The sequence below is a fragment of the Callionymus lyra genome, chromosome 5 (assembly GCF_982586985.1).
Source record: "Callionymus lyra chromosome 5, fCalLyr1.hap1.1, whole genome shotgun sequence".
Lineage (NCBI taxonomy): Eukaryota > Metazoa > Chordata > Actinopteri > Syngnathiformes > Callionymidae > Callionymus > Callionymus lyra.
Window position 1 is genome coordinate 10,858,649 of NC_141822.1, and position 26,113 is coordinate 10,884,761.

At 39.7% G+C, this 26,113-nt stretch overlaps 5 protein-coding genes across 5 annotated transcripts; 4 read left to right on the top strand and 1 right to left on the bottom strand.

Moving 5' to 3' along the window:
- Positions 1 to 3,103: 3,103 nt before the first annotated feature.
- On the top strand, positions 3,104 to 4,195 carry LOC148079272 (proteinase-activated receptor 3-like). The gene has a single exon (XM_087792444.1). It carries the CDS (start codon positions 3,215 to 3,217, stop codon positions 4,100 to 4,102), a length of 888 nt encoding a protein of 295 aa, XP_087648570.1. The 5' UTR covers positions 3,104 to 3,214; the 3' UTR covers positions 4,103 to 4,195.
- Positions 4,196 to 7,016: 2,821 nt separating this feature from the next.
- On the top strand, positions 7,017 to 7,880 carry LOC148079273 (uncharacterized). The gene has a single exon (XM_087792276.1). The coding sequence runs from the start codon at positions 7,017 to 7,019 to the stop codon at positions 7,878 to 7,880; it is 864 nt and encodes a 287-aa protein (XP_087648402.1).
- Positions 7,881 to 13,445: 5,565 nt separating this feature from the next.
- LOC148079274 (proteinase-activated receptor 3-like) lies at positions 13,446 to 14,446 on the top strand. The gene has a single exon (XM_087792445.1). It carries the CDS (start codon positions 13,446 to 13,448, stop codon positions 14,328 to 14,330), a length of 885 nt encoding a protein of 294 aa, XP_087648571.1. The 3' UTR covers positions 14,331 to 14,446.
- Positions 14,447 to 19,303: 4,857 nt separating this feature from the next.
- LOC148079275 (proteinase-activated receptor 3-like) lies at positions 19,304 to 20,185 on the top strand. Its single transcript, XM_087792277.1, has one exon. The coding sequence runs from the start codon at positions 19,304 to 19,306 to the stop codon at positions 20,183 to 20,185; it is 882 nt and encodes a 293-aa protein (XP_087648403.1).
- A 1,866-nt stretch (positions 20,186 to 22,051) lies between these two features.
- On the bottom strand, positions 22,052 to 26,075 carry LOC148079276 (uncharacterized). The gene is made up of 2 exons (XM_087790767.1): positions 25,886 to 26,075; positions 22,052 to 24,424 (listed from the first exon to the last, which is right to left on the bottom strand). Exons 1-2 carry the CDS (start codon positions 26,073 to 26,075, stop codon positions 23,073 to 23,075), a joined length of 1,542 nt encoding a protein of 513 aa, XP_087646893.1. The 3' UTR covers positions 22,052 to 23,072.
- Between the last annotated feature and the right edge of the window lie 38 nt (positions 26,076 to 26,113).

A 26,113-nucleotide genomic window follows, 5' to 3' on the forward strand; every position in this document is an offset into this window, starting at 1 on the left:
AAGTAATATTTATTTATATAGCGCTTTTCTCATTTATTAAAGCGAATATGAAATTTATTGAAGCTGCTCATGTTTTGTCAGGTTCCAAGTTAGTAAATTCAAGTAAAACATGTATTAAATAAAGCAAATAAGTGAAATTAATAATGTGATTGTTATTTTTAAAATTCACTAATTGAGAAGTGGCTAATGTCGTTTTAGCAACATTTTATTAATACAACTCTGTATCTCAGTGTGTTTAACTGCATTTTTAGATCTCTGTGTACAAAATCGTAACTAGTGTTAATATTGGAAATACAAATAAACTGTTACTTAAAAAAGGGAATATTCTTAGAATTGTTGTTTAGAGAAAAAGAAATACATTCGAAAATGTGTAGCAGGGGTATATGGAAGTATATTAGTAGCATCAGAATATTAAATGGTTGAATCAAACATTTCAAATATTAAACTGTTTTTTTGTAAAATTGATTTCAACCATTTTTATTATAATTAAACCTTTTTTAAGTAAGTCATTTTTATTTGTCAAGATGAAGGTGAAGTAAACATTGAGGATGCTTTGCCACAAGCTATTATTGCGGAACTACCGTAGTCTAAAAACAGGTGCAGGTCGTCCTTTTGGTATGGTGTTCCTTCAAGCAGCCACATGTGAAACCCCTCCACATAGTCAGCAGGCATAGTCAAGACTGACTAGGCTTCGCCGGCGGAAGGGTTCCAGCCGTGAGCTCTCTTTATCCACAGCCATCTTTATCCACAGCCGGCTACTGCGGCTATATCCCTCCTGGCCTTCTTCAGTTGTTTGGGCTCCAGCCCCATCCTCTGGAGGAAGAAACGCACCGACTTTGTGGGGAAACCGCGGCAGCCGACTTCAATGGGGAAGCTTGTTGCGTGCCATCCTTTTAGGACGGCTTCATCAATCAGGTCTTGCTTCTTGGCTTGCTTCAATTGATGAGCCAAGTCCATTCTTTCTTCCCAGGGCACTGTGAGCTCTACCACTATGATGTTTTTTTGCTCTTGGACAGAAAAACCATGTCTGGTCGCAGTGGGGTTGCTGCAACGTCCTGTGGAAGGACGAGCTTCCTGTTCGAATCCACTTTCATCTCCCAGTCAGAGGCACGTTGCAGAATAGACGGTGGATGCTTTACCATTCTGCTGGTCTTATGAGACAACTCCCCTTCCCTTACGAAGGTTATGGCTTTAAGCAGACAAGCTTGTTTGTTGTTGGCATTGACCCGTTGCTGGTCTACCCAATTGGCAATTTCCAGGACCTTATCATGCCTCTCTAGCGCCCTTCTGCCAGCGCCTTTGTGATTAAGCATGCAGGCAGATGCTCCACATTGCTTGCAAGATAAGCCTTCTTCTTTGCCCCAGATCTTCAGGTTGGTTGGGGTGGGCAACAGGTCAGTCACAGAACGCAGGAGAAAGCTCAACTTATCTTGGTCGGTTTGCCACAGTTCCTTTCAAGACAGTGGCCGCTCCTGTGCCTTGTCCCACTGCGTCCATCGACCCTAAGAGGCCAGTCAAATTGCCTTCACCCGACGATCCTCTTCTGCTGCCTCCCAGACTCTTTTCACGACAAGACCTCTTTTGGCTCCAGCATCAGCTCTATCCCACCTGCTCCCCCCGTAGTGACTAAGGCCCAGGCGTACCTGGCATACAACGCCTACAATTTCCTGGTGTTTCCAGTGGGATTCTGCATCGATCACAGCTTGTTGGGGCTTCCACTTCCTGCCACATTTGATGTTTTTGCTTGCATGCCGAACCTTCCCATCCTTGGACAGAAGGAGTGTACTGACTGCCCTTGCCTTAGTGGCCTTGAACTCCTCCACCACTGATGAAACAGGCAAGGGAAGCTTGGATGTCTTGTTATACAGGTTGACTGCGCTAAAGGATGGAGGAACTCCCAGCCATTTTCCTTGTTGCACAGTCTTTCCAATCCTTCTACTTGGGACATGGGAAAGTCGTAGAGTAAGAAGGGCCATTGGAGGAACGGTATGATCCCGTATTGAAAGCACCATTTTCTGAATCTCCCAAGAAGCTGGCTGTGCTCGATAGCTTTGAGCCAGGTGTTCAGCTGGGCTTTTGTGGTGTTGAGATTGTGGCGGTCCTTTAAGGAGCTGTCATATTGCTTTCCAAGGCATCGGATACCTTGATCTTTAATTGTTGGGATCTCGGAGCCCTGGATACTGAAGGTGTTTTGGGTTAGCATCCCTTTCAGAATACTGACGCTCCGCGACTTTTCCGGTTTGAACTGTAGGTGTGACCATGTTGCTATCTTCTCTTGTACGCTCAGAACCCACTTTGTCCCCTGGATGGATGGGGTCATCACCATCACGTCATCCATGAAGGCTCGACAGGCTGGGTGTCTTGTGCCATCGTCTGCTTTCGGGCCTCTGCACTGCGTCTCTCCTGCTTTTAGTAGCAGGTTCATGGCCACTATGAAAAGGAAGTCAGAAACCGTGCTTCCTGCAAAATGAGCTTTTGCCATTTGGTGCTGATGACTCCCACGGTCTTCAGGTTGGTCACAGAACGCAGGAGAAAGCTCAACTTATCTTGGTCGGTTTGCATCAGCTCCTTCCAAGACAGTGGCCGCTCCTGTGCCTGGTCCCACTGAGTCCATTAACCCTAAGAGGCCAGTCCAATTGCCTTCATCCGACAATCCTCTTCTGCTGCCTCCCAGACTCATCAGGTCTGCCCCACCTGCTCCCTCTGTAGTGACCAAGGCCCAGGTGTCCCTGGCATACCACGCCTACAATTTCCTGGTGTTTCCAGTGGGATTCTGCATCGATCACAGCTTGTTGGTGCTTCCACTTCCTGAACCTTCCACGAACCTTCCCATCCCTGGGAATAAATAATACAATACATATAGAGTTTGATATTGTAATACTTACCAACAATATTAAAATAAACTTTTATTAAAATGATATTTTAATGTTAATTTTGGCTATAAAAAAAGGGATTTTTTTTTTTAAATACACTTTTAGAATATCAAACTCTTTGTGAACTTAGTTTCATGAATTTGAATTTTTATGAATTTGCTAAAGTATGCTACACTGAGAAGAATTGTATAGACATAGAATGTTTGGCAGTAAGAAAATCATTTATTTTTTCAAATATTGATTTTAGTCAAATTGGATCTTAAGTACAAGTCTCTATCTGCCGCCATTTTGGTTCAACCTCTAACTTCAGTTTCTCTTCTCACAGATCAAGCACTGTCGTCATGGAGACACTCCACCTCAACGGCTACCTGTCGTGGGTCTCAAAGAACCCCTTCAACCAAACGGTCGGGGAGAAGACGGTGTTCGAGAGCTGCAAGGACATGCCGGCCGCTGTCATCTGGTACCTGTGCCTTCAGTTCATCAACATGTTCCTGGGGATCCCGGCCAACATCATGGTGCTGTGGCTGATCAAGAAGAACAAGGGCGACTCCTCCACCTCCGACATCTTCACCTTCCACCTGGCCATCCTGGACGTCCTCTTCTGCCTGGTGCCTCCTCTGGAGCTTGCCAGCATCCTCTTCCTCACCACCAGCAGCCCCTGGTACGTCTTGCGCTTCTTCTACGGCATCAAAGACACCTCACCACTCTTCCTCTCCTGCATCTGTCTGGACCGCTACATGGCCGTGGTGCACCCCATCACCTTCACCGAGCTCAAAGACCGTCACCACAGGACCGGCCTGGCCATGGTGGTGTGGCTGGTCATCCTGGCCTACGCCGCCGCCAAGTGCGAGGGGAACATCTTAAACTTCGAGAAGGTCTTCACCGCCTTGATCCTCGCCGCCTTCGCCTTCATGGTCTTTTGCAACATCGCCATCCTCTGGGCCCTTCGGCAGTCCGGGCCGGGCCGAGACGAGATGCACCCGGTGAAGAAGAGGGCCTTCAAGATGGTCCTGGTCATCCTGGCCATCATTGTGTTCAACTACTTCCCTCCCGTTGCTCTGTTCCCTTTCCAGCACTACTTCTCTCCGGACGTGTTCCGCTGCTATGTCCACTATGTGGCTTTTGGTTTGATGGACTTCAGCAGCAGCATCCAGCCCATGCTGTACCTGTCCAAGGAGAAGATACCATGTTCGAATTGTTGCCAGACTGGAACCAGCCATGAGCTGTAGAAAAAACACAAATAAGGTTTAGGATTAATTTCCTGTCAGAACAGGATAGAAGACGAAAGGTACCGAAGATGCTGGTGATGAAGTTGGACTGGATTCACAACACAAATGCTCCTCCCCAGATGCCACACTAATAGACTCAGGGACTCATTCGTTCCTTGTGCTATTAGGTTGTATAATTCTGAATTTGGGGGCAGGAGCAGTGTGAAAGTATGATGTATTCTATTCTATTGTATGTTAATCTTTGAAACCTTTTCATTGAGTTATTTCCTTTTATTTATGTTCTTTATATTTGGACTTTGTCGTCCTTTGGACTTTGTTCCTTTGTTCGCACTCTGTTCTTGTTGATATGAAACTAGCTGTACCAAACCCAATTTCCCAAAGGAGATCTCCAGAGGGGTTAATAAAGTGAAGAGAAACGTTCCATCCACTGTGGATCTGGATAATCTTTCGATAAATGAAGTTCTTCTATAACTAACCACAATGGTTTTTTTTATAGTTATTAATACAATTACTTCTGTTAGATTAAAATTGTTATATACATATACGCCATACTTAAATTAATGCTAAAAGATAATCAAATACAAAGTAAGAGAATAATAAAATATACTCTGCTTGAAGCTAAGAGCGGGGGACATACATACAACATACATACATACATACAACATCAACATACATGCATACTGACTACTGAGCTCAACTCAGGTTAGAGTCAAATCACCGCTAGAATAAACATTTCTGTCTGCCTGGCAACCACACCTGAAGATGTTCACAAAACTCCTCTTTACAGTCCAAGATGATCTCCTCTGTCTTCAGAGGGAGCAGAGGTGAAGGTTCAACCGCAGCACTGGAATGAAAGACAGGCTCCACTTTAATAGTCTTGCTAGTTTGTGTGGATATGTCGGCCCCTGGTGGAGTGGAGGACTCCAGCGGTCGATTGGCCTGAAGAGCAGAAATGTTGTCCCTCGACTTCTTCCTCCTGGAGCTTCTCTTGTCGCTGCTGCAAATCGACACCTTGAACAAGCCGGTCGAGGGGCTGATGGGAAAACCCTCGAAAGGTGCAGTTTGTTCCATGACATCTATAGAAATAAGGACAGATTGGCAAGGTGAAACAACAACTCTTTCAATTACCATTCTGTCACGATGGGTGTGTATTGTCAAGAATCTGGGGCTAGAATACATAACACGATACATACAAGTCACTGTATCCTCTTGTCCTCAGTCATCACCGGGATCTCACAGAATTTCATTGTTTCTGACTAATGCCATTTGAGGTTTAATTGCAATACAAAAGTGAGCAAATACTGTGAATATTTGCCTGTTAATTGTAAATACAAAATAGAATTCTAAACCATTAAATGATGGTAAAATGAAATTAGGATTTTAAAGCGAAAATATATATTGTTTTCCTTTTTAAATTTGAGTGCTGTTGAATATCCATAAAGTATTGTGACCAAAAACATAGCATTATATCAAGGTACCAATATTTTCTCACAAACCCTTCAAAAAAAAGTATGTAACATATTGAATCCAAAACAACATTAGAACTCGAGGGGGGCATGAGACACCCCTTTTTTTTTCTTTTTTTTTTACAAATACTGAATGTATCTTCTTATTTCAATAATAAAAAAAAAAGTTTAAATTCAATATTTTCAATTGGTAGCCTTTTAAATGCAAAATAAACATGTTAATTGAATGTAAAAGCATGGGAATTAAAAAATATTGAATTTCCAAATGCTTTTTTTTAACTATTGGAATTATAATATAAAACTCTATGTGTAAAAAAATCATTCATTTTCAAAATAATATTTTTGTTATTATTGTTTTAAATGAATTAAACCTTAAATATACAGATTATTGAATTAAATTGTTCATAAAAACATCAACATTATTTGTATTATATTACAGTTTTAAAAAACAATTCAACGTTTAAAACGGTAAACTAACGTCAAACACCAACTGACATGTTTGAAATGTTAAAGTCTTTATGAAATCTGGGCGAACGAGAGGTTATGAGAGCAGAGTCCATTATGACATCGTAATAGCTTCACTCTGCCGCCAGCCAGGTGAAAACACGCCCGATTTGAGAGATTTGGAGATAGTTTGAACACAGCGGACGACATGCAAACATCCACCGAGGCTGCAGGAGAGCAACAGGTTCTAGTGCAGGAGATGAGGCGACGATAGGTGAGGCTGAAACTTCCTCTTCGCTGGTGAAAACTTTCACTTTTGTGGTTTTAAAGCTGTTTAGAGAAGTTTTCTGTGTCAGAATAAATGAGTGTCAGCTGTTTATTTTGACCTTTTACTCCTTTATACTCGTTCATCGTGGACATATTTTAGTCATCGTTTGATTGTTTGTACCAACAACTAATATGTATCTTGACGAGACATATCTAAGTCAAATCTATCAAATAAAATAGAAAACGATTGTAATATTGTAGATGTTGTTTTAATCTTATCATATTATATTTATTTATTTTCTTGTTGTAATTATATGAATAAAATGATCAGCATTAGTTTAGTCTTTTTATGAATCATATTTTAAGAATATGAACAATTATCTTCTGATAACTAATAATATATATTTTTTAATCGTTCTATAACAAATAGCCTTCAGATGTTGAACACAATAATCAGACAATTCTTTGGAAGTATATCAGTGCCATAAACATATTGTATGGTTTGTCAAATCTGTTTCAAAATGAAAGATAGCGCCTGTCGTATCGTAGTGCAGCACCGTGCAGCGTCTCTCTCGCTCCAAGCAGAACAATCGTTTCTCTTTTTGTTCACCTTATTTCTGGAGCATCCGTGAACATCTACATTTATTTTTTGACCAACATCCTCCGGAGTCGAATCGGGCCGAGGACAAGTTTGAAAAACTTCCCGGTGAGCGCTTTCGTCAAACTTTCCTCTCACTATGTCTCCTCCTTCTCCCTCTCCCTCTTCTGTTCTTTCCTGCTCGGTGTGTCAGATGTTCAGTTACGCTTCGAAATCCTTTAGAGATAGCAGTAGTTGTGTGAAGTGTAGCCTGTTAGCTAGACTGGAGGTGAAGCTCGTTGAACTAGAGAGCCGCTTGTGCGCTGTCGAAGCTAAAGCGCTAGCTAGCCAGTGTCAGGTAGACAGTGCACAGCCACATAGCCTAGCAGGTAGTCCTCCAGCAATTCCCGAGCAGCCGGGAAACCAGGGTCAGTGGGTGACTGTTTGTGGGAGTAGTAGTTCCGGGCCAAAGTCAACGGAGCACCACCAACCCCTTAGCGTTTCGAACAGATTTTCTCCACTCGACAAGTCACCGGTCGAGGAACCTGCTCTGTTCATAGACGATTCCATACTTCGGAACGTTAAACTAGCGAAGCCAGCGACAGTCGTCTGTATTCCTGGGGCCAGAGCGATAGACATTGAATCAAATTTAAAGCTGCTGGCTGAAGCTAAACATAAATACAGTAAGATAATTGTTCATGTCGGCAGCAACGACATCCGATTACGTCGTTCGGAGGTCACCAAGGTAAACGTTCAGTCGGTGTGTGCATTCGCACAAACAATGTCGGACTCCGTAGTGTTCTCTGGTCCCCTTCCCAATATGGCCAATGATGATATGTTTACTTGCTATTCATCATTTAATCTCTGGTTGTCGGAGTGGTGCCCCGCAAATGGGGTTGGCTTTGTTAACAACTGGAAAACCTTCTGGGGAAAACCTGGTCTGCTTAGGAGAGACTGCATCCATCCCACGTTGGAAGGAGCATCTCTCTTGTCTAGCAGTGTTGACAGTTTTAGTGTAACGTGACTCAGAAGGCAGAACTGCGGTCTTCCACACTCTTCTGCCCTTCTCCTACAATAGCCACCCGCCTTTAACCACATAGAGAGGGTGAATCTGACCCGCTTAATAAAACCAAGAAAAAATGTCAGTAGAAGAGCTGGTAAAGAAAATCGAATTCAAATAAATCTAAAGCAAATAAATACTTGCACTACCATTGTAGAGGACAGGAGAATTACTTGTTGAATATCTGATCCCTGTCCTCAAAAGCTGCACTAATTAATGAACTTATATCAGATAAAACCATTGATTTATTCTGCTTAACCGAAACCTGGGTGTCTATAGATGATTCCCTATCTTTAAATGAATCAGTACCACCCAGCCACACTAACTTTAACGCCCCTCGACGCTCTGGTCGAGGAGGTGGAGTCGCAGCCATCATCAACTCATGTCTGTCAACCTTTACTAGACCACAATGTGATTTCAACTCTTTTGAAAGTATTATACTCAGGTCAGTCACTTCTCTTTGTTGGAGTCTATCGTCCCCCTGGACCTTATTCTGAATTCTTGTCTGAGTTCCCGGAGTTCCTGACCAGCCTGGTGCTTAAATCAGATAAAGTGATTATTGTTGGTGACTTCAACATCCGTGTTGATATGGTCCATGATAGCTTAGCTAACAGGTTTAACTCTATCCTAGAGTCATTTGGTTTCTCTCAGTACGTACATGAACCGACTCACTGTTTTAAGCACACGTTAGATCTTGTCCTAGCATACGGACTTGAAATTAAAAATGTTATTGTCTCTCCTCAGAATTCAGTTCTTTCTGACCATCAATTAATAACCTTTGATTTTATCATAAATGACCCAAGTCTACAGAGCAGGAGCACTCTCAAAAGATGTCTATCTGAAAGTGCCGTAACCAAGTTTATGGAAACAATTCCCTCAGTGCTCAGTAAAATGCCTAGCCTCAGTGTGTCAAGAAACTCTACCCATAGTCACCCAGACATTGATAACTTTGTGGGCAGTTGTACAGACTCGCTGCATAACACGCTTGACTTAATTGCACCACTAACTCAAAAGACTGTTAACAGAAGTAGTCTTGCTCCCTGGTATACTCAGGAAACACGTAAATTAAAACAGGATTCTAGACGACTAGAGAAGAAATGGCGTTCATCAAAACATAATGAATTCTACCAGGACTGACAGGATAAGTTAAAAATATACAAGGCATCTCTTCGGAAAGCCAGAGCAGCTATTACTCATCACTTATAGAAGCAAATAAGAATAACCCCAAGTTCTTATTCAGCACTGTAGCCAGGCTGACACGGAGCCATCAGTCCATCAGTCCATCCCTCCTCATCTCAGTAGCAGTGACTTCATGAACTTTTTTAATGAAAAAATTGTAATCAGAGGAAAGATTCAAGACCTCCTAGATTCTTCTAATACAACCGGTGCAGCCTCACCGGTCACAGACACTATGACTGATACATATTTTGACTCCTTCCTACCAGTGAGTCCTCGACAGCTGTGCCGGGTTGTTTCCTCCTCAAAGTCCACAACATGTCTTCTCGATCCTATTCCCACATGGCTACTTAGAGAACTGTTCCCCTTACTAAGCACTTTCATACTTGACATTATTAACTTGTCAATGACATCAGGCTATGTGCCTCAGATTTTTAAAGTTGAAGTAATTAAACCTCTGCTTAAAAAGCCCACTCTTGATTCAGAGCTTCTCACTAACTATAGGCCGATCTCTAATCTTGTCTTCATTTCAAAACTTCTGGAGAAAGTGGTAACAAGTCAGCTCTGTGATTATCTCCAGGACAATGATCAATTTGAGGTGTTTCAGTCTGGTTTTAGGGAACACCCCAGCACAGAGACCGCCCTGGTAAAAGTTAGTAAAGACCTACTGATGGCCTCTGATCAGGGCCATGTTTCAGTTCTTGTTCTTCTAGATCTCAGTGCTGCATTTGACACTGTCGACCACCAAATCCTTCTACAGAGGCTAGAAAACCATATAGGCATACGTGGAACCGCTCTTAACTGGTTTAAATCTTACCTGTCGGATAGAACGCACTATGTACATGTCAACCACCTCTCATCGACACACACTAAGGTCAGCTATGGTGTCCCACAAGGTTCTGTTCTTGGTCCAATACTATTCACAATCTATATGCTTCCACTAGGGGACTCGATCAGAAGACACTCTATAAACTTCCACTGTTATGCTGATGACACCCAACTCTACTTGTCCATGAAGCCAGGTGAAAGAAATCAGCTAACACAACTACAGTCCTGTATTACAGATATCAAGTCCTGGATGACCAACAACTTTCTCCTACTGAACTCGGAAAAGACTGAGGTTTTACTAGTTGGTCTGCAACATCTCAGACAATCTTTAACTAATGATCTAGCTTTACATAATGGACTTGCTCCTGCTATTAGCACCACTGTAAAGAATCTGGGTGTATGCTTTGACGAGGAATTATCATTTAACTCACACATAAAACAAATCTCACGGACTGCCTACTTCCACCTTGGTAACATCTAAAAAATCAGGCACTTCCTTCCTTTAGATGCTGAGAAGCTCATCCATGCTTTTGTTACCTCCAGGCTAGACTATTGTAACTCTCTTCTGTCAGGCTGTTCTAAAAAGTCTCTCAGAACTCTTCAGCTCATTCAGAACTCTGCAGCTTGTGTCCTGACTAAGACTAAGAGGCGCCAACACATTTCCCCTGTGCTGTCTTCCCTACATTGGCTTCCTGAAGAGTTTACAATACAATTTAAAATCCTTCTCCTAACCTATAAAGCCTTACATGGTCTCGCACCAACATACATCAAAGATTTAATCCAAACTTACTAACCCTCTAGGACCTTACGATCCTTAAACTCTGATCTATTAGTTATACCACAAATCTGTAAATGTAGATTTGGAGCCAGGGCCTTCAGTTTTCAAGCCCCTCTGCTGTGGAACCAACTACTGGCTTCAGTCTGGAGGGTAGACATGCTCTCTATGTTTAAAAACAATCTTAAAACCTTACTTTTCGATAAAGCCTATAACTAACTTAACTGTTTATCTTAGCTGCTATAGGCTGAGAATGCTGGAGGAGTTTTAGACACCGAGCTCTGTTTATCCTCCTTTTCTACATTCCATACATCACCTGTGCAGTTTAAACCCACACCTTTTTATTTTTCTCCCAGGGCTCCACCTCCAGAGCTGCTGCTGATCCAGGATCTTCACCACGTCATCAGATCCCGAGTTCTCTCCCGGCACCTCCATGGACTCTCTTACACTCTCCTCTTTTTTCTCATTATAATTTCCCTCACTCCTCTCCTTATCCATCTGTCTACCCCCCCATCCTTCCTCCCAGCCGGTCAAAGCGGCAGGCCGTCAACAATGAGTCAGGTTCCGCTCGAGGTTTCTGCCTTCTAAAAGGAAGTTGCCTCGCCATAGCTCACTGTACAGTGAGCTGTACAGTGTTTCGCTTCTTGCTCTTGGTTGAATTGCTGGGATCTATTTTTCCTTAATCAACTATAGTCTTATTTTAACTGTATAGTGTCTTGAGATAACGTTGTTATGATAAGACACTTTAAATAAAATTGAATTGAATTGAATTGAATTGAATTGAATTGAATTGAATTGAATTGATATTTTTACACATAGTGTTGGGTTTTAACCCTGGAAATGCTGGTGATGGTGGACATTGACCGCTTCAGAGTTCTGGTCAGAAAACTTCATTGTCAGTTGAATTTGAATGTTTATTCCAACGTGGTGTAAAAAGGCATTGAGTTTTGAATGAAAATGAGGAATAGAAGAGAAGTTTCTGCTATAAGAGAACAAAGAATTGCATGTTAGAAATGATACATTTGCATCGCTTCATTTGCATATGACCGTGATGTCAAAATAGGAAAAGACGACACAAATGCACATGTTCAAACGAACATTTCTGCTCAATGATCACCAAACTATGATCAGAAATATAAAAAACTACAACTTTACACGGAGCAGAGATCAAGTTCGAGAGACTTCGGCCATTTGCATAACTGCAGAGGAGGTGAATAATTGAATTTAAAAGGCTACGAATTAAAAAAAGAAAAATTTAAAATGTATTTTTGAATTATTGGAATCAGATATTCAAAATATTTTAATATTCAATTAAAATGAACATTTCTATTGGAATGAGAATAAAAACTTTTTTTAATGTATTATTAAAAATAATAATTTCTTTAGACAAAGATATCAAAAAATAAATTTAACCATGTCAAATACATTTTTAAATTAAATTATTGAGTTAAATAATGTAAAATAAATATTCTGATGGCAGACTTATAGTATACTTCCATAAAATTCACGTTATTGTTTTTTATAAACCAAAGACTTTAGGTAATTATGACAAAAAGACAATTCTATTGAATAAAATAAATATATTAAAAACGTAAAGAAGCTTCGAGGGACTTTCCTCAAAATTCTAAAAATATATAAAATTGAATTCAGCAACTTTTATCATCAACACCATCAACATGACAAGAGTACATTGAGTCATTTATACTCAGGTTACCACGAGGCGTCTCCAGACCATGACATTTTTTTTTATTGTTTATTATAAACGACAACTTATTTCTGCTTTAAGAGAAGTACTTTTTTTTCAAGTCAATGGTTGCTCATTGGTTCTCAGCATAGATTATTTTGGATTCATCAGAAAAAATATTCTTCCTTAATTTCCTTTTCAAACTTAAATATATAAGATGTGACAAATGAAAAAACCTCATCACGCACCTGCCACCCACAAATACAATAATAAATATTAACTTACAAGATAAAAAGCTTATAAGAAAAAGTATTTTCAGGAAGTAATTTCGGTTTAGCAGTTAGCATTAGCATCATTGTGTTCTTCAAGCATTAAAGGTTATTTTTGACGCTTACATTGATGAACTAAAGCTATATTATTGGTTATATTTCGGACTACAGACGAAAACATTGTTTTACTTTTTATCAGTTAGGCTAAAGCTAATTTAATAAAGCAAATATAACATTTATTGAAGTTTAATCAGGTTCTAAGTTATTCAATTTACGTTAAGCAAGTATTAAAGTATTCTTATAACCCTATTTAATAAATAAAGAAAATAAGTGAAATTAATAATGTGATTGTTATTTTTAAAATGCTCTAAATAAAAAATAGTAGCTAATGTTAGCATGTCGTTATAGCATTGTTTTATTAATAAAACATTTTTATAACAAAACATTTTTATAACTCTGTGTACAAAATCGTAACTAGTGATAATATTGTAAATACAAATAAACTGTGATTCAAAAAGGGAATGTACTATGAATTGTTGTTTATTTGAAAATATGTAGTGTGCCAGCACAAACAAAAGAACTGGATTTGTCGGTGAACCGCTTAAGATATATAAATATATATAAAGATAATAAAGATCCTAGCTGTGATGAATCTGCTAAAGTTTGCTACACTGAAAGAAAATCTATTAACATAGAATGCCTTTTAATTTTGCATTAAAAAAATCATTCATTTTTTTCAAATATTCATTTTATAACAGTATAACAGTTTCTCCTCTCACAGATCGAGCACTGTCGTCATGGAGACACTCCACCTCAACGGCTCCCTGTCGTGGGTCTCACAGAAGCCCTTCAACCAGACCGACGGGGAGAAGACGATGTTAGAGATCTGCAAGGAGAGGCCGGCCGCTCTCATCTGTTACCTGTGCCTTCAGTTCATCAACATGTTCCTGGGGATCCCGGCCAACATCAGGGTGCTGTGGCTGATCAAGAAGAACAAGGGCGTCTCCTGCACCTCCGACATCTTCACCTTCCACCTGGCCATCCTGGACTTCCTCTTCTGCCTGGTGCCTCCTCTGGAGCTGGCCACCTATGTCTTCATCACCAGCATCGCTTCGTACGTCTTGCGCTTCTTCTACGGCCTCAAAGACTGCTCGCTGCTCTTCCTCTCCTGCATCTGTCTGGACCGCTACATGGCGGTGGTGCACCCCATCACCTTCATCAAGCTCAAAGACCGGCGCCACAGGACCGTCCTGGTCATGGTGGTGTGGCTGGTCACCCTGCCCTACGCCGCCGCCAAGAGTGCGAACAACATCTTAAACTTCGAGAAGGTCTTCACCGCCTTGATCCTCGCCACCTTCGCCTTCATGGTCTTCTGCAACATCGCCATCCTCTGGGCCCTTAGGCAGTCCGGGCCGGGCCGAGACGAGATGCACCCGGTGAAGAAGAGGGCCTTCAAGATGGTCCTGGTCATCCTGGCCATCATTGTGTTCCACTACTTCCCTCCCGTTGCTCTGTTCCCTTTCCAGCACTGCTTCCATCTGGACGTGTTTCGCTGCTACGTCGTCTATGCGGTTTTTGGTTTGATGGACTTCAGCAGCAGCATCCAGCCCATGCTGTACCTGTCCAAGGAGAAGATACCATGTTCGAATTGTTGCCAGACTGGAACCAGCCATGAGCTGTAGAAAAAACACAAATAAGGTTTAGGATTAATTTCCTGTCAGAACAGGATAGAAGATGAAAGGTACCGAAGATGCTGGTGATGAAGTTGGACTGGATTCACAACACAAATGCTCCTCCCCAGATGCCACACTAATAGACTCAGGGACTCATTCGTTCCTTGTGCTATTAGGTTGTATAATTTTGAATTTTGGGGGCAGGAGCAGTGTGAAAGTATGATGTATTCTATTCTATTGTATGTTAATCTTTGAAACCTTTTCTTTGCATTATTTCCTTTTATTTATGTTCTTTATATTTGGACTTTGTCGTCCTTTGGACTTTGTTCCTTTGTTCGCACTCTGTTCTTGTTGATATGAAACTAGCTGTACCGAACTGGAAACCCAATTTCCCAAAGGAGATCTCCAGAGGGGTTAATAAAGTGAAGAGAAACGTTCCATCCACTGTGGATCTGGATAATCTTTCGATAAATGAAGTTCTTCTATAACTAACCACAATGTTTTTTTTATAGTTATTAACACAATTACTTCTTTTAGATTAAAATTGTTATATACATATACGCCATACTTAAATTAATGCTAAGGGATGTTCACAAAACGTGGGAGTAAACTCCTCTTTACAGTCCAAGATGATCTCCTCTGTCTTCAGAGGGAGCAGAGGTGAAGGTTCAACCGCAGCACTGGAATTAAAGACAGGCTCCACTTTAATAGTCTTGCTAGTTTGTGTGGATATGTCGGCCCCTGGTGGAGTGGAGGACTCCAGCGGTCGATTGGCCTGGAGAGCAGAAATGTTGTCCCTCAGCTTGTCCTTGTTCTTCCTCCTGGAGCTTCTCTTGTCGCTGCTGCAAATCGACACCTTGAACAAGCCGGTCGAGGGGCTGATGGGAAGACCCTCGAAAGGTGCAGTTTGTTCCATGACATCTGTAGAAATAAGGACAGAAAACAATTGGCAAGGTGAAACAAAAACCCTTTAAATTACCATTCTGTCACGATGGGTGTGTATTGTCAAGAATCTGGGGCTACAATACATAACACGACACATACAAGTCACTGTATCCTCTTGTCCTCAGTCATCACCGGGATCAAACAGAATTTCATTGTTTCTGACTAATGCCATTTGAGGTTTAATTGCAATACAAAAGTGAGCAAATACTGTGAATATTTGCCTGTTAATTGTAAATACAAAATAAAATGTGTATTATTTTATACACACTTAAATAAATCTAAACCATTAAATGATGGTAAAATAAAATTAGGATTTTAAAGCGAAAATATATATTTTTTTCCTTTTTAAATTTGAGTGCTGTTGAATATCCATAAAGTATTGTGACCAAAAACATAGCATTATATCAAGGTACCAATATTTTCTCACAAACCCTTCATAAAAAAAGTTTTTTTTCATCGATAGCTTATAGGAAATGTGACATATTGAATCCAAATCAACTTTAGATCTCGAGGGGGGCATGAGACACCCCTTTTTTTTTCCTTTTTTTTTTTTTTTTACAAATACTGAATGTATCTTCTTATTTCAAAAAAAAAAATGCAATTCAATATTTTCAATTGGTAGCCTTTTAAATGCAAAATAAACATGTTAATTGAATGTAAAAGCATAGGAATTAAAAAATATTGAATTTCAAAATGCATTTTTTTTAACTATTGGAATAATAATATCAAACTCTATGTGTAAAAAAATCATTCATTTTCAAAATACTATTTTTGTTATTATTGTTTTAAATGAATTAAACCTTAAATATACAGATTATTGAATAAAATTGTTCATCAAAACATCAACATTAATTGTATTATATTACAGTTTTAAAAAACAATTCAACGTTTAAAACTGTAAACTAATGTCAAACACCAACTGACATGTTTGAAATGTTAAAGTCTTTATGAAATCTGGGCGAACGAGAGGTTATGAGAGCAGAGTCCATTATGACATCGTAATAGCTTCACTCTGCCGCCAGCCAGGTGAAAACACGCCCGATTTGAGAGATTTGGAGATAGTTTGAACACAGCGGACGACATGCAAACATCCACCGAGGCTGCAGGAGAGCAACAGGTTCTAGTGCAGGAGATGAGGCGACGATAGGTGAGGCTGAAACTTCCTCTTCGCTGGTGAAAACTTTCCCTTTTGTGATTTTAAAACTGTTTAGAGAAGTTTTCTGTGTCAGAATAAATGAGTGTCAGCTGTTTATATTGACCTTTTACTCCTTTATACTCGTTTATCGTGGACATGTTTTAGTCATCGTTTGATTGTTTGTACCAACAACTAATATGTATCTTGACGAGACATATCTTATATAAAGTCAAATCTATCAAATAAAATAGAAAACGATTGTAATATTGTAGATGTTTTTTAATCTTATGATATTATATTTATTTATTTTCTTGTTGTAATTATATGAATAAAATGATCAGCATTAGTTTAGTCTTTTTATGAATCATATTTTAAGAATATAAACAATTTAAGAATATTATTCTCTGATAACTAATAATATATATTTTTTAATCGTTATATAACAAGTAGCCTTCAGATGTTGAACACAAGAATCAGACAATTCTTTGGAAGTAATCAGTGCCATAAACATATTCTAGGTTTGTCAAATTTATAGTGTTGGGTTTTAACCCTGGAAATGCTGGTGATGGTGGACATTGACCGCTTCAGAGTTCTGGTCAGAAAACTTTAGTGTCAGTTGAATTTGAATGTTTATTCCAACGTTGTGTAAAAAGGCATTGAGTTTTGAATGAAAATGAGGAATAGAAGAGAAGTTTCTGCTATAAGAGAACAAAGAATTGCATGTTAGAAATGATACATTTGCATCGCTTCATTTGCATATGACTCTGATGTCAAAATAGGAAAAGACGACACAAATGCACATGTTCAAACGAACATTTCTGCTCAATGATCACCAAACTATGATCAGAAATATAAAAAACTACAACTTTACACGGAGCAGAGATCAAGTTCGAGAGACTTAGTCCATTTGCATAACTGCAGAGGAGGTGAATAATTTAATTTAAAAGTCAACGAATTAAAAAAAAGAAAAATTGAAAATGTATTTTTGAATTATTGGAATCAGATATTCAGAATATTTAATTTAATATTCAATTAAAATGAACATTTCTATTGGAATGAGAATAAAAACTTTTTTTTATGTATTATTAAAAATAATCAATTATTATATTTAGACAAAGATATCAAAAAATAAAATTAAACCATGTCAAATACAATTTTTAAATTAAATTATTGAGTTAAATAATGTAAAATAAATATTCTGATGGCAGACTTATAGTACACTTCCATAAAATTCACGTTATTGTTTTTTATAAACCAAAGACTTTAGGTAATTATGACAAAAAGACAATTCTATTGAATAAAAGAAATATATTAAAAACGTAAAGAAGCTTCGAGGGACTTTCCTCAAGATTCTAAAAATACATAAAATTGAATTCAGCAACTTTTATCATCAACACCATCAACATGACAAGAGTACGTTGAGTCATTTATACTCAGGTTACGACGAGGCGTCTCCAGACCATGACATTTTTATTTTATTTGCAAACGACAACTTATTTCTGCTCTAAGAAAAGGTTTTTTTTTTCTAAGTCAATGGTTCCTCATTGGTTCTCACCATAGATTATTTTGGGTTCATCGGAAAAAATATTCTTCATTAATTTCCTTTTCAAACTTAAATATATAATATTAAATATATATATATATATATATAAGATGAGACACATGAAAAAACCTCATCACGCACCTGCCACCCACAAATACAATAATAAATATTAACTTACAAGATAAAAAGCTTATAAGAAAAAGTATTTTAGGAAGTAATTTCGGTTTAGCAGTTAGCATTAGCATCATTGTGTTTTTCAAGCATTAAAGGTTATTTTTGACGCTTACATTGATGAACTAAAACTATATTATTGGTTATATTTCGGACTACAGATGAAGACATTTTTATACTTTTTATCAGTTAGGCTAAAGCTAATTTAATAAAGCAATTATGACATTTATTGAAGCTGCTCATGTTTAATCAGGTTCTAAGTTATTAAATTCACATTAAGCAAGTTTTAAAGAATTCTTATAACCCTATTTAATAAATAAAGCAAATAAGTGAATTAAATAATGTGATTGTTATTTTTTAAATGCTCTAAATGAAAAGTAGCTAATGTTAGCATGTCTTTTTAGCATCGTTTTATTAATAACATTTTTATAACTCTGTGTACAAAATCGTAACTAGTGATAATATTGGAAATACAAATAAACTGTTACTTAAAAAAGGGAATGTTTTAAGAATTGTTGTTTATTTGAAAATATGTAGACGAGGATATATGGAAGTATATTAGTAACATCAGAATATTAAATGGTTGAATTAAACATTTAAAATATTAAACTGAATCTTTTTGGTAAGATTCGAAAAACACATAATGGGATGTAAGTTTGTGTGCCAGCACAAACAAACAAAGAACAGTGGATAGTAAATAGTTAAATTTGTCTGTTAAATTCAATATAAAATTGTTGGTATAATAGCGGCAACATGATTGGCTGAAAGTTGGATTAAGTACCTCGGTTCAATTTTGGTATTTCCTGATATTATTATACCAACTTTTTTTTATTTTATTATTTATTATTATACTCAAAAGGCTTTGAAAAAAATATAATTTTTTTTCAAATACACTTTTAGAATATCAGAATCTTTGTGGAAATAGTTTCATTTTGAAAAGAGTTAATTATTTAAATTAAACTTTATAAAAATAATTGAATAAAAAAATTAAATTAAATGTTTAAAAAAAAAAAAAAGATAATGAAGATCCTAGCTGTGATGAATCTGCTAAAGTTTGCTACACTGAAAGAAAATCTATAAACATAGAATGTCTTTTAATTTTGCATTTAAAAAATCATTCATTTTTTTCAAATATTAATTTTATAACAGTATAACAGTTTCTCCTCTCACAGATCGAGCACTGTCGTCATGGAGACACTCCACCTCAATGGCTCCATGTCATGGGTCTCACAGAAGCCCTTCAACCAGACCGACGGGGAGAAGACGATGTTAGAGATCTGCAAGGAGAGGCCGGCCGCTCTCATCTGTTACCTGTGCCTTCAGTTCATCAACATGTTCCTGGGGATCCCGGCCAACATCAGGGTGCTGTGGCTGATCAAGAAGAATAAGGTCGTCTCCTGCACCTCCGACATCTTCACCTTCCACCTGGCCATCCTGGACTTCCTCTTCTGCCTGGTGCCTCCTCTGGAGCTGGCCACCTATGTCTTCATCACCAGCAGCGCGCCCTGGTACGTCTTGCAATTATTCTACGGCATCAAAGACTGCTCGCCGCTCTTCCTCTCCTGCATCTGTCTGGACCGCTACATGGCGGTGGTGCACCCCATCACCTTCACCAAGCTCAAAGACCGGCGCCACAGGACCGTCCTGGTCATGGTGGTGTGGCTGGTCATCCTGCCCTACGCCGCCGCCAAGAGTGCGAACAACATCTTAAACTTCGAGAAGGTCTTCACCGCCTTGATCCTCGCCGCCTTCGCCTTCATGGTCTTCTGCAACATCGCCATCCTATGGGCCCTTCGGCAGTCCGGGCCGGGCCGAGACGAGATGCACCCGGTGAAAAAGAGGGCCTTCAAGATGGTCCTGGTCATCCTGGCCATCATTGTGTTCCACTACTTCCCTCTTGTCGCTCTCTTACCTTTCCAGCACCACTTCCATCCGGACGTGTTTCGCTGCTATGTCCTCTATGCGGTTTTTGGTTTGATGGACTTCAGCAGCAGCATCCAGCCCATGCTGTACCTGTCCAAGGAGAAGATGCCGTGTAGTTGCCAGACTGGAACCAGCCATGAGCCGTAGAAAAAACGCAAATAAGGTTTAGGATTCATTTCCTGTCAGAACAGAAAGTCGACGAAAGGTACCGAAGATGCTGGTGATGAAGTTGGACTCGATTCACTTTAGACTTTAGACTTTCTTTTATTGTCATCGCACAGAAAACCTAGCAGTGAAACTGGAAATAAATTTAGTTGCAACACAGCAGAGAGATGTATATATAAAAAGTATAAATATAAAAATAATAAGTTAAAAATAGTGCAATATAGTATAAACAGAATAAATAGATAACGTTATAAATATTGTATATAAAGTATAAATATAAATAAGTTAACAGTGGTGCTAATTTGTTATAAATAGAATAAATACATCAAATTTTAAATAGTGTATAACTCAAGTCATATTTTCATATTTTTCACAACATGAACGCTCCTCCCATGATGCAACACCAATAGACTCGGGACTAATTAATTCCTTGTGCTATTAGGTTGTATAATTCTGAATTTGGGGACAGGAGTAGAAAATATGATGTATTCTATTCGTATGTTAATCTGTGTATCCTTTTCTTTGCATTATTTCCTTTGAACTATGTTCTTTATGTTTCGAATTTGTCATCCCTTGCACTTTGTTCTTTTATTTGTGCTTTGTTCTTGTTCATATGAAACTTGCTGTACCGAACTGGAAACCCAATTTACCCAAATAAAATATGTATAGAGACCTACAGCATAAACTAAATTGTGGTCCTCTCAACACCCTCGATGTAAAACATGAATACGGTTGAAAGGACATTAATTAAGACATTCAAGAAAATAAATTAAAATAAATAACCAACAAAATGAAATAAATAATGCTCTCACGATGCGCTGCAGCGCCGTACCACACGGTGATGCTCTCGATGGTGCCTCTGTAGAAGGTGAGCATCGTGGGTGGTGGGGCTCTTGCTCTCCTCAGTCTGCAGGGTACAAACAAGAGCTGGTGGGCTTTTTTGGCCAGTGATGCTGTATTGTGGCTCCAGGACAGATCTCCGAAGATGTGCACACCCAGGAACTTGGTGCTGCTCACCCTCTCCACTGCAGCTCCGTCGATGGTTAGTGGTCGATGCTGGGTGTGCACTCTCCTGAAGTCATGGGTCAGCAGAGTGAAGAGGAGGGGGCTCAGCACACATCCTTGGGGTGGGGGGGCTGTGTTCAGTGTGATGCTGCTGGAGGTGTTACTGCCGACCCTCACTGTCTGTGGTCTCCCCATCAGGAGGTCCAACAGCCAGTTGTTAAGTCCCAAATGTTCAAACAACCGCATCTTCTGTCTTCAACATCAGTTTTACTCTTGATGAAAATAAAATCATGATGTTCCAGGAATATTTTATGAGATATCGGAGTATTCGGCAGCCACGGTGTCAGATTTGGCCTTTAATTCAGTGTAATATTAAATAACCAATATATAATTTTTGTGTCGGTCACCATATTGTGCAGGCTTTCAATATTATCTTTCTTAATTATTTAATATATTTTGATGATTCATTTTGGTTCTACTACTAGTTAATGTATATGCAATATTGACATTATATTAGTAGAGCCAGAACGAAAACAAATCATGAAAATCAAACAATATAAAAATGAAACTTTGTTACAATTTTTTATATACATGTATTATTATTTCCAGCTTTTATTAATGGCTTGTAATGGTTTGGTTGAAAAAAAAATCCTTTTTTCTCTTCTGTCTTTCCTAAAGTAAAAACTAGTGATGTGTTGATAAAGCTTCATGAAGCAGTGTCCTTATTTTCAGAGTCCACTAGATGGCGTCTTTGCAGCATTTTACTTTGGACTTATAACTATAATATCAAAGTGTTCATTTATTGGATTAAAGAAAAAAAAAAACAACCAAGAAGCAAGAGAATCAATTCAATTGAACTTTATTGTTTAAACTGAATCACAATTCACGGTTTATTTCTTTAAAGTGTCGAGAAAATTGAACAGACAAAACTATTTCCAGTTCTTCTTGAAAAGGTCTAAAGACCATAATCACATAAATTAAATACTTTCTGGGAAAACAGTTTGCTTGAACTGTTTACTATAGAATTTGAATTTATAAACAACATGTCAAAACAGAAAATAAAGTGAATGTACCGTTGAGATAATAAGCAGTAAGGCTGTGGAAATGATCACACGTGTGACGACAGCGACATTCGTCACAGGTACGATCAGCTTCAATAATAAAGTTGAGAGATTCTACTATGTTCTGCGCTCCCAGTGAAATATCAACAGATCCCAGAGCAGCGCGGATTTGGAGGTAGACTGTCAGATATTGAGCGAGAGAAGAACAAAGAGTCACTCTTCACATTATTAAGAGAATTCGGATGTCAGTGAAGAAGTGAAGGCAACAGTTGGAGTTTGTTCTCGGGCATGATTCACACCAAAGTTTAAAGCTATTGATGTTTATGGTTAAAAATGTGATTAAATATTCCTACAGTAAGGGCCAAGATGAATTATTATTCAGAGAATTTGGAACATTTGTGCAGATTTATTTCAGTCTAAATTGTACTTTTAAAAGTTGTATTTAAAACTAGATATCACGCCACCAAGGCACTCATTTAACCCTTTACTGATTCATTAAAATTCAAAACCTCTTTAAGAATTTGAAATATTGTTTATAGCAATGATATCAACGAGACAGCAGGTGGCAGTAGCGGCCCGGATGTGCACACATGCGAGTAAGAGGGTGATGAACTTCAGAACCATTTTGCTTTCTATCACAAATCATTTCTTTCAACTTTGCAGCTTTAATATGAGGCTAAAACCTTCTTTAATCATTCTGATAACAACCATTTTGAATTAACGTCAGATGGTAATGGGTGTAGAATACGTTTCTACAGGAAAATACTTTTTTTAAGGAGTCGAGGATCCAGAAGGAGTTCACTTCACTCCCGACGATGTCCCTTCATGTGTTTGTTCAGCGACGACTGGTCGCGGTAGCTCTTGCCGCACTGGTTGCACAGATACACTTTGTCCTTGGCGTGGACCTGCTCGTGCCGCTTCATGTGGGCCAGTCGGATGAAGCTCTTGTCGCAGACGGAGCAGATGAACTTCTTCTCCCCCGTGTGGATCCTCTCGTGCAGTTTCAGGCTGCTGGCCACCGTGAACTTCTTGTCGCAGTGTTTGCAGCCGTACGGTCTCTCCCCCGTGTGCATCCGCATGTGGATGGTCAGGTGTCCGGTCTGGCTGAAGGTCTTCTCGCACAGCTTGCAGTGATACGGCCTCTCGCCGGTGTGGATCCTGAGGTGGGTCTTCAGGTCCCCCACGCCAGTGAACCTCTTCCCACAGTGGGTGCAGCTGTACGGCTTCTCCCCCGTGTGGATCCTCTCGTGGATCCGCAGGTTCCCGGAGTTGCTGAAGGTCTTCCCACAGTCCCGGCAGTTGTACGGCCTCTCGCCGGTGTGGGTCCGCAGGTGGACCTTGAGCTGGTTGAGTTCTTTGAAGCTCCTGCTGCAGTGGGTGCAGCAGTACGGTTTCTCCCCGGTGTGCACGCGCTTGTGGATCCTCAGCTGGCTGGAGTGTGCGTACGTCTTGGAGCAGATGTTGCAGACGTACGGACGCGCCCCCGTGTGGGTGAGTCGGTGCGACTTGAGGACGTTCGCCCGTTTGAAATGTTTGCCGCAGAAGCCGCAGGTGTAGATCTTCTCGCCGGCGTGGCTCGCCACGTGCAGGTCAAATGAGCTTTTGTTCATCAACATTTCCGGACAGTGAGGACATGGAAGGAGATCATCCTGGATGTTAACATTCTCTGGAACTTCTTCCTGACCAGGTGCTTCTAACTCTGGGCTGCTGGTCAATCTGTCCTCGTCCGCTGCCTTCAATAACTCTTCATTTGAGTCGTTTGTCTTCCCATCGTCACTCCTCAAAGGATCCACAAAGTCTTCTATAGTAAACGTTGGAGTAAACTCCTCTTTACAGTCCAAGATGATCTCCTCTGTCTTCAGAGGGAGCAGAGGTGAATGTTCAACCGCAGCACTGGAATGAAAGACAGGCTCCACTTTAATAGTCTCGCTGGTTTGTGTGGATATGTCGGCCCCTGGTGGAGTGGAGGACTCCAGCAGTCGATTGGCCTGAAGAGCAGAAATGTTGTCCCTCAACTTGTCCTTGTTCTTCCTCCTGGAGCTTTTCTTGTCGCTGCTGCAAATCGACACCTTGAACAAGCCGGTCGAGGGGCTGATGGGAAGACCGTTCCAATCTGTAGTCAAACTCTCGGCAGGTGCAGTTTGTTCCATCACATCTATAGAAATAAGGACAGAAAATCATTAGCGAGGTGAAACAACAACCCTTTAAATGACCATCCTGTCGATAGAGGTGTGTATTGTCACGAATCTGGGGCTACAATACATATCACGATGCATAGGCGACCCTGGCCTGGAGTCGCTATATAAATACAAATTACTTGATACTGTAGAATCAAGGATACATGTGTAGTATTGCTGAATTTGATGCAGTAACTGCTTCATTTGTCTTGAAACCAAAATATGCCAAACCTAAAAAGCTGCTGGAGTCACTGTATCCTCTTGTCCTCAGTCATCACCGGGATCTCACAGAAATTCATTGTTCCTGAGTGATGCCATTTGAGGTTAAATTGGAACAAAGTGAGCAAATACAGTGAATATTGGCATTTTAATTGTAAATATAAAATAAAATTAGTATAGTTTTATTATGGTAAAATAAATTAGGATTTTAAAGAGAAAATATATATATTTTTAATTTTTAAATTTGAGTGCTGCTGAATATCAAGGTATAAATATTTTTCTCACACTCCTGGTCAAAGACTCACTGTAGTGTTGAATAACTGCCAGAAGAAGTTAGTCAGATGTTAGATATTCAACGGATATCATCCGACTCTTTGTCCGATCAAAGCCCGAGCAGAGCTCACAGATCGTGGGAAGAGTTTCTCACATGAAGTGCATCTTTGTCGGGTAAATTTAGTCATTTTTGGTAATATAATTCTTCAATAGCTTTCATGAAATGTCGCCTTTGGACTCAAATCTTCACGGGACACGTTAGACATCAAGATCGAATGCGATTATAAATTAATAATTCCCTAATAATTGACTTGTTTTTCGTCAATAGCTTCTCTTTCTGACCTTTTGACTTCAAATCTTGAGTGGTCACGTGGCACATCAAGATTACTGACTCAGTTTACAGCACAATATCGATTACTATTATTAATGAATAAGTATCTAATATTTTCCTTAGTTTTTTCGTCAATAGCTTTTAGGAAATGTGACCCGTTGACTCCAAATAAACTTGGAATCTTCAGGGGACATGAGACACACCAAAATCACTGACTCATACTACAGCACAGTATTACTATTATAACTGAATAATTATTTAACATTTTTCGTCAATAGCTTCCAGGACATTTGACCTATTGACCCCAAATCAACTTTAGATCTCCATGGGGGCATGAGACGCCCAAAGATGAGTGTCTTTGAGTAATATACTTCTTCAACTGGTAGTAATAGATTAAAGGCAAATTAATAAAATGTTATTTTAAGAATAAACATTTATAACAACAATATCAATCTATTTTGTCGTTCGAGCAGGTTTCAAGTGAGTTTAAACCCAAGTGATCGCCCTTGTTTATCTCGTCTAGAGTGATGGTCACGTGACTCCTGTCCACGTCTCTTCAGAAAACAAAGGTGTTGTTTTTGGATCCGGGCTCGGGTTCGGCTCAGGTTCGACCCACCTCGGCCAGATGCCTCCTGCGCGACCAGCAGCCGCCGAAGATGTTCGTTCTCCGACTCCATCTTCCGCATGCGAGCCTCGTATTCCTCCAGAGTCCTCCCCACCGAGCCCAGGACATCGTTCACCGTCGCCCGGAAGATCTCGTGCAGCGACTGCTCCAGGGCAGCCCTGAGCTGGTGCGGCTCGGCCATGTTGGACTCCAACTGCTCGCTCTGCTTTGTAAACACAG